The sequence below is a fragment of the Syzygium oleosum genome, unplaced genomic scaffold (assembly GCF_021117445.2).
Source record: "Syzygium oleosum isolate NSW1041296 unplaced genomic scaffold, Sole_v2.1 Sole_v2.29, whole genome shotgun sequence".
In the NCBI taxonomy this organism is placed as follows: Eukaryota; Viridiplantae; Streptophyta; class Magnoliopsida; order Myrtales; family Myrtaceae; genus Syzygium; species Syzygium oleosum.
The window spans coordinates 892,036-900,281 of NW_026607513.1; the positions used below are offsets into that span (position 1 = coordinate 892,036).

The 8,246-nt window shown below is 43.1% G+C and overlaps 3 protein-coding genes across 3 annotated transcripts; 2 read left to right on the forward strand and 1 right to left on the reverse strand.

The window, feature by feature from the left end:
* Positions 1-1,222, reverse strand: LOC115662572 (transcription factor DYT1-like). Its single transcript, XM_056303949.1, has 3 exons — positions 619-1,222; positions 360-536; positions 1-269 (listed from the first exon to the last, which is right to left on the reverse strand). The coding sequence occupies exons 1-3, from the start codon at positions 889-891 to the stop codon at positions 198-200; spliced, it is 522 nt and encodes a 173-aa protein (XP_056159924.1). The 5' UTR covers positions 892-1,222; the 3' UTR covers positions 1-197.
* A 2,376-nt stretch (positions 1,223-3,598) lies between these two features.
* Positions 3,599-5,546, forward strand: LOC115662574 (pentatricopeptide repeat-containing protein At1g55890, mitochondrial-like). Its single transcript, XM_030584708.2, has one exon. The coding sequence runs from the start codon at positions 3,721-3,723 to the stop codon at positions 4,834-4,836; it is 1,116 nt and encodes a 371-aa protein (XP_030440568.2). The 5' UTR covers positions 3,599-3,720; the 3' UTR covers positions 4,837-5,546.
* Positions 5,547-6,544: 998 nt separating this feature from the next.
* Positions 6,545-7,975, forward strand: LOC115692834 (pentatricopeptide repeat-containing protein At3g13160, mitochondrial-like). The gene has a single exon (XM_056303780.1). The coding sequence runs from the start codon at positions 6,655-6,657 to the stop codon at positions 7,777-7,779; it is 1,125 nt and encodes a 374-aa protein (XP_056159755.1). The 5' UTR covers positions 6,545-6,654; the 3' UTR covers positions 7,780-7,975.
* The last annotated feature ends 271 nt before the right edge of the window (positions 7,976-8,246 follow it).

Consider the following 8,246-nt stretch of genomic DNA (forward strand, 5'->3'; position numbering starts at 1 on the left):
TGTAAACAATTCTTATGCATAGATTTCAAGTTTTGACTGACTTTCCAACAGCTGAATCCACGGAACTAATCACTAGTCTTTACATAATCATAAATGCATAGGATAATGTATCTAGGGAAGATAACAGAAAATAGGAGAGGTGTCCTCCATTTTATTATGCCTCAAAATGTTTCCTGATTATAAAAGTTTATGGCTGATTAAATGCCTTTGATAATCTCTTGGAGCAAGTCTTTGGTCCGTGAAGCCTTAAGCATTTCGCCAGAAGCCCCCTGAAAACAAACCACATAAGACCTAATTACATATCATTGATCAACCGTGTTCAATTGCCAAAGAAGGTAATTTATTCTTATTGAGCATACCTCCATACATGACGATATGAGCATTGCGCCTTTAAATGTGGTGACGCTGGGATCGGTCAGTTCGAAACCGCAAATGCTCAGCGTCTCCAACAACTTGGTGAATCGGCTCCTTCTCTTCGGGATTATGATCTTAATCCACAGCTTATGTTCGTTGATGCTGGTTACCCAAACATCTGGCTGCGCACTCACTAACAAAGAGTTAGACCAATCAGTTTCAAAAGTCAGCATCAGAAGACGATGCAATGTCGAATTTCTAAACCTTAATCCCATTTGCTTCCATATCTTGCGCTGCGTCAATCTCATCGACCAATGCCTTTGGCCTGTCTTCACACAGTGCCTCCGTTTCGAGAAGTTGGTCACTCAGGGCCTTCACATTCTTCTGTAGCTCCACTATGTAACTCTCTGCATCATCTAAAATTGTTGCCAGGTTCATCTGACATAGACAGAAAAGCACCAAAAAATTCGCAGGGTCAGAATCTATACTCATATATGTCTGCACAAAAATGATCAGTAGGTTCTTGGGTATTTGCATTTGTGATTTTTGGGACTAATGAGCGTAGCGTCAGGAGCCTCTGGTTCAGCTTTAATCGCCTCCGCCTCTCAGCTTCCAGGTTCTTGGACTTGTATTGAGTGTCATCCTCCTCCTCCTCGAGCTGCCCTCGGCCGATCCTTCCATTCTCGCAACCTCCCATTTCACTTAAGCACAGTCCATCCATGGCACAAATCAAGGATGGACTGAACTTCAAGTGAGTGGCCAATTGGGATAAATCTTGCTGAGGAGGAGACACTGGGAATGAGAAGTACTTGAAATGGGAGTTTGTCCTGGATTGATTATATAAAGCTCAGCCTCACAAGAGTAACATGCATGTAGGAGAGAGATTCTATTGTTTGCTGTGAGTTCTCATCTTGCTGCTACAAATCTGTTGGGTAGTTCAGTCCAGTTGTTAATTCCATTCTGTTGGGCAATCTCATTTATGACAGAGCCCCAAAAGACAAAAAGAGAGAGAAAATATTATGCATATGAGCTTGTAGGATATTCAAGGGATGAGTAATTACTGAGTAGAATGATGGGAATCATGCACACTTCCTGTAGAAAAACAAAGGGTTTCCATTGATCATTGTCCACAAAAGGGTTCATTGATCAGTCTGGGGAAGTGTGGTCAATGTTAGATTTTATATGAGCAGTTGCTCATATTTGACTGGAGGCAATGGAAAAGTTGTGCACTTGACTTACCAGAACAGTAACAGAATGCATCATAATTCTTCTGGAACTTTGGAAACCCCTTTCTAAAAAAATATATAATACATATACATAAGTATAAATTCATATATATATATATATATATATATATATATATATATATATATATATATGTTCCTAATCAATGGAGCCCCCGTTGTAATTTTCCATATCTTCCTTGACTATAGTGAATTTTATTGGAAGTTTCACAATAAGGATGGAAAAGGATGCTTTGGACATAGAGAACTACAAACAGCCAACCATAGGGTTATGTATATGATTCAAAGATCTCTTTGTTCATTTTTGTAATTATTTTCTACTGGCTCTTTTCTCCCCTTTTCTCAACTAATTCTCTCTTTCTTCTTTTTCATATTTTCGATGCTAGTTTTCTTAAATTTATTTTTTTACTCAGTTTCACTTTCCCCATACACATATTGCCATTGGGATTTTTACACTCCTTTTGCATATTGTCACAAGTCACAACAAATTCGCCTCAGCATAATTTCTCATGTGATCTGCTGGTTTTGCCTTTTGATAAACTATCCTTTTTACGTTAAATGTGTTGGAGAATTGGGGATGAAGATAAAAATATGAAATTGAATGTGAGGTCTTGCTCTTGAATAGACACTGTCCTTAAAGTGTACAAATTCGTTTGTTTTGACTCATTGACCATAAATTAATATGAATAACATTTGGATTTAATCGATTTACTGCCAATATTAGAAGTAACAAACCAATATCGCATGTATCTCTTCACAATTATTTTCATAAATCAAAGTAAGTTAAGATAAATCGAATAAATATTTTTGGAAATTTAATTTCCAGAGCTAAAAGTGACATTAAAATAAACCCCAAATTAAAATTCAGTTTTTGCCTAGTGTCAAGTGCCCATTTTTTAAACTTTTGATGATGTAGTATTTTTCTTTTACCTCCACACTCTTTTCCATTAAATTCAGTCTCCCATCATTGACACAAACTCTAAAAATTGCCCCCAAATTTTCTAACATTTTCTATCTCAATCTTTCCATTTCGATAATTACCGGAAACTGTAATACATATTGAATTTGAGTTTCATATATCTAAGTATCTCACAATATTTGAGAAATACACACACCAAAGGCTTGTGCAAATACTAATTGCGCCGTTCCGTTAGCCCCGTTAGTTTTTGCTTAGAAGAGAAATCGTACGTGAATATATTCTTTTTATATTAAATTTCCACCCTAGGTGCTTGTCACCAGAGTGACAAAGCTTTCTTTCAAGGACAAGCGGCACTGGCGCTCATGTGGTGCCTAGTGAGATCCCCGTTTAAAAAAAAAAGGGAAAAAAGTACATTATAGGTATTATAACTTTTTTTTTATCATTCGGATATCATAACTTTTGTATAGCTTTCACTTGAACGCCATAACTTTTTCTAGAACACTTGAATGCCAAATAACCTTTCAATCGATCACTTGAGTGTTTATAACTTTTTTAAAAACGTTCCAACATTGGAGTGAACTATTTTGATAGTTATGATACTCAAGCGATCGATTGAAAGTTATAGCATTCAAATGAATATTTTTTAGAAATCATGGTACTCAAGTGTCAAAAAAAAAAAGCCATTGCACTCAAATATGACACTTGTGATATCATCCAAAAAGGACTATAGATTGAAAATGAAAAAAAATATTAAAAAGAGCTAAAGGGAGTGAGGCCTTCGCAAGAGAGGACGAGCAACTCTCGTCGAGACCCTGACGAGTATCGCGAGCAAAGGAGGGGGCTATTACGCCACCCCGTGTCGCCCACCCGTCTTCCCTTGCGTGCATTCGTTCTCTCTAATTTTTTCATTTATAGTTTTGAACTTATCAATGGTGTAGCAGTCGCTAGGATAAAAATTAACAATGAATATTACTTGAGCTATCGGAATTCCCATTTTGTGTTCTTTTATAAGTTAGAGGATTCAAAAGATTAGTTTTACGACTTTAATGCACTTTACAGCCCGCCCATGTTTAGGGACATGTAATTCACCCTAGAACGACCAACACTGCAACTTTTAAGGGTGTCCGACTCTGTTGTCGCAAACGAGACCACCCTTTCTAAGACCCCTTCCTCTGAACCACTCGTGGCAGGAAGCGACCCGCCATGTCCTCGGTGCTTCGGCGACTCCATGGCGTCTTCACCGGACGGCCCAGGCTCCCCCGCGTGGACCTCGGGAAGCAATGCGACCTCGGGCAACTGGTCGCCAAGTTCAAGCAGCTCTCCGAGTCCGGCGAGTTTCGTCGCAGGCGTGTCCTGTACGAGAAGACCGTCCGGCGCCTCGCCAGGCACCGGCAGTTCGCCTTGATCGAGGACCTCCTCGAAGACCAGAAGCAGTACGTGGGGAGTTCCAGCGACAAATTCGCGGTCCGTTTGATAAGTCTTTATGGGAAAGCGGGCATGTTCGAGCATGCCCAGAAGCTGTTCGACGAAATGCCTAGCCTGAAGAGGGACCGCTCGCCGCTGCACCTGAATGCCCTTTTGGCAGCCTGTATTTTTGCCAAGAAGCTCGATAAGGTCGACGAGATTTTCCGTCTGTTGCCGGAGAAACTGTCGCTGGATGTTGATGTTTGCACCTACAATACAGTTATTAAGGGTTATTGCCGGATGGGTGCTCTTGATCCGGCTCTTTCATTGCTTGATGAGATGGAGAAAATGGGGATGGGACCTGATTTAATTACGTTGAATACCCTGCTTGAGGCTTTTCATGGAAATGGTAGGTTCTTGGAAGGAGAGAAGATATGGGATGTAATGGCAAGCAACAAATTTAACCCGAGCATCAGGAGTTACAATACAAGAATTCGCGGGTTAATTTCGCAGAACAGAGTCGCCGATGCCGTAAAGCTGTTTGATGAAATGCGGGATAAGGGAGTCAAGGCTGATACTTATAGCTTCAATGCTTTCATTGTCGGGTGTTGCCGAAATATAGACCTGATGGGGGCCAAGAACTGGTACCGCCAGCTCGTGGAGAGTGGATGTGTTGTTGATCGGGTGACGATATCTGCTCTCGTTCCTTTCCTTTGTGAAAAGGGTGACTTTGAATTGGCTCACAGGCTTTGTATCAAGGCCATGGATAAGAAGTTATTTCTTGGAACGGATACTCTGCAGTATGTTGTGGATTTCTTGGTTCGGGAATCGAAGGTTGAACTGGCAAAAGGGATTGTGGAACATGGCAAGGCACAGAAAAAGCCGTATGATCTAGAATTGCCTCAAGCAGAGTAATGGCAATTTTTCATGCTTTCGAACAATCGATTCTTGTGGTTACTACTCCTCAGATTCATTTCTCCAAGTGGTGCTTACTGGCCTCGACCCTCAATATCTGTTGTCATAGATGACATTGCCTCAGCAACTAGGCCACGATAAAGTAGCGCTCATCGAGCCTTGAGCGAAACTGAAATATGAGGCTTGGGGGCCACAGATCTGAAGATTTTTCTCGTCCCCGTCTTATCGACGAGGGTGGAGAGAGAGAGAGAGAAGGGTGCAAGGGAGAGAGAAGGCCGATCAGGAGAGAGCTAAAATTCGGTAGGAGCAGAGGTGGCTGGTGCTGGCTGTGGCAAAGGTTGAGGTCAGCAGCGATGTGGAGATTGGTTGTTAGTGGTAAGTTGCAGAGAGAGAGAGAGAGAGAACAAAGAGGGTGGCGAATGCGACGTGGAGGACGAGCAGTGGTGGCCAGCGTCCGCCGTGCCAGAGGTGGAGTAGTGTGGTGGTATAGAGGTTGGCGTTGGTGGCAATGTGCTCGCGCGAGCCCGCGCACACACATTCACTCACCAGGGTTGCGGATTCTTGGTATGTACTGTGTTGGACGGGGTTTTCTGCACACAAATTTGTAAAGTTTAACTATCGACTCTTGTGAGCGAGAATTCTGGTGCACATTGCACATAAGTTTAGTGAGGATGAGGCAATATTAGACCCGGCGAATCCTCAAGCCGAAATTTTTGTGGGCAAGTGTGAGTCTGTATGGTAACGCTTAGAGGGGGCGATTACGATGTTCACCTAGTTCGGAATTTCTTTTGTGATGGCTAATGAAAAAGGTTCGTAAAGTTCAAAAAAAAAAAAAAAAAGACTAGATCAAAAGACCCCATAACCTGAGGTTTTCGAAATTGGATCGGGATGCATTTCTTTCTTTCCCTTGAGTTCTCATATGGATAGATACCGGAATTTTTGCCTAAGGAAAATAAGAAAATAAACTAGTGTACATTGGCCATGGGTATTCGGTTGGTTAGGGCGTATTTGGGATTGTGTGGTTCGTGTGGCTTGGTCAGGTTCGATTCCCAGCTGAGCATGGAATTAAAGCGGGGGCCGTGGCGGATGGGTTGCTATGCTAGTCTCCCCAGGGAATAGTCGAGGAGTGCGCGCAAGTAGCACAGACGCCTCGATTACAAAAATAAAATAATAATAATAATAATAATAATAATAATAATAATAAAACTAGTGTAATTGGTTTTCGGTTTGGTCCGATTCCTGGGTGGAATCGGGAACATAGTCGATTCGTTCCCCCTTTGGAACCACCCCTAGGAACCGGGAACTAGACCGGCACTCTCGAAAATCGGACCCAGCTAGTTAGTTTGGTCCAGTTCAATCGGTTCGTCTTACTCACCGTTAAAATAAACATGACCTGCAGCCTAATAAACTCAAATGCTAAGTGTCTTTCCGATATTTTTCTCTTTATTACTATGACCTGTTTTTGAAGAAAAAAATTAAAATTCGATGAGTCTCGTGAGCAACTCATTGAATTAAGTAGTAACGAGTTCGAACTCCATTTGACAAGATAGTCAAATAACTCGAGTTTGAGCTCAAATCGAAATTAAACGAGTCGGTCCCAAATAATCATCTATCGGGAATAACTCGAGTTCGAACTCCATTTGAAAAGATAATCAAATAACTCAAGTTCGAACGCAATTCGAAATTAAAACGAGCCTAAAACCATGAATTTGGAATAGCTAATCAACTTAGTTCTTGCCATTGTTTGCAACTACTCAAAACGGTTCTAAAACCCTTCCTCTGAAGTTCAGAACCACTCGTGGAAGGTAGCGCACCCCCATGTCTTCCGTACTTCGTCGCCTCCGTGGCGTCTTCGCCAAGCCACCGCCCCGCACCCGCACTCGCATAGACCATCTCAGCGGACGACACGACCTCGAGGAGGTGGTCGCCAAGTTCAAGAAACTCTCCCGGTCGACCCACTTTCGTCGCAACAACGTCCCGTACGAGAAGACCGTCCGACGCCTCGCCTATCACCAGCAGTTCGCCTTGATCGAAGACCTCCTCGAGCACCAGAAGCAGTACGTGGCGCGCTCGAGCGACAAGTTCGCGGCCCGCCTGATCGGCCTTTATGGGAAAGCGGGCATGTTCGAGCACGCCCGGAAGCTGTTCGACGAAATGCCTAGCCTAACACGGCGGCCCTCGCTGGTACACCTTAATGCCCTTTTGGCCGCCTGTGTTGAATCCAAGAAGTTCGATGACGTCGACGAGATATTCCGGCTGTTGCCGGAGAAACTGTCTCTGGAGATTGATGTCTGCACTTACAATACAGTTATTAAGGGCTACTGCGTGATGGGTGATCTTGATTCTGCTCTCTCGCTGCTTGACGAGATGGAGAACAAAGGGATTAAGCCTAATTTGATATCGTGGAATACCCTGCTTGAGGCTTCTTATGGAAACGGCAGGTTATCGGAGGGAGAGAAGATATGGGATTTAATGGTGAGCAAGAATGTTACTCCTACCGTCAGGAGTTACAATCCAAGACTTCGTGGAGTACTTTTGCAGAACAGAGTCACGGATGCTGTTAAGCTGTTAGATGAAATGCGGGATAAGGGAATCGAGGCTGATACACACAGCTACAATGCTTTCATCGTTGGGTGTTGCCGAAATGGAGACTTGGACGAAGCCAAGAACTGGTATTGGCGGCTCATGGAGAGTAAGTGCAATGCTGATCGGGTGACGGTGTCCGCTCTTGTCCCTTTGCTTTGTGAAAAGGGTGACTATGAATTGGCCCATAGGCTTTGCATTGAGGCCATGGATCAGAAGTTACTTCGCGGAACAGATACTCTGCAGAGTGTCGTAGATTTCTTGGTTCGGGAATCGAAAGTTGAACTGGCAACAGAGATTGTGGAACATGGCAAGGCCAAGAAGACACCGTATGATCTAAAATTGCCTCAAGCAGCGTAATGGCTTTACTCGCGTTATGTAACAATCAACTGTTATGGTTACTACTAGTCAGACTTCATTTCCCCGATGGTCTTTGCTGAGCTCAAACCTCGATATACGATATTGTGGATGGCATTTTATCAATCAACTAGGCCACGGTGAACTAGGGGAAAGCAGGAAACAGGTTCCTGTTATTAAAGAATGCCTTTTCCCTTCATTGTTTCCACTGTTTTTGTGGTTGTTGTGGAGCTACAAATCGGTATTGACGCTGTTCTGTTCCTAAGACTGTAGAGTCTTGACTTCCCGGGTTTTGAACTCTTCGGCGTAGCTGTAACGAGAGCATAATTAGGTTTTTAATTCAAAGCAAAGGGAGCTATGACCATTTTCTCATTTGGTTTTGTATGTGGGGAAGGCATGGTGCAATGCAAGGAGTTTCGGGCTATCGCCCCTCTCGAGTTCCTTGCAGTGACAAAGCCGAGTGCTACTTG

What these genes read in the sequence shown, in the direction of transcription:
- LOC115662572 (XM_056303949.1), bottom strand. Translation starts at nt 891, where the DNA reads ATGCAAATACCCAAGAACCTACTGATCATTTTTGTGCAGACATATATG. An exon ending in TGGAAGCAAATGGGATTAAG is followed by an intron (nt 537 to 618) that starts GTTTAGAAATTC and finishes GTGAGTGCGCAG; the next exon opens with CCAGATGTTTGGGTAACCAG. An exon ending in TCATATCGTCATGTATGGAG is followed by an intron (nt 270 to 359) that starts GTATGCTCAATA and finishes GTTTGTTTTCAG; the next exon opens with GGGGCTTCTGGCGAAATGCT.
- LOC115662574 (XM_030584708.2), top strand. Translation starts at nt 3,721, where the DNA reads ATGTCCTCGGTGCTTCGGCGACTCCATGGCGTCTTCACCGGACGGCCC.
- LOC115692834 (XM_056303780.1), top strand. Translation starts at nt 6,655, where the DNA reads ATGTCTTCCGTACTTCGTCGCCTCCGTGGCGTCTTCGCCAAGCCACCG.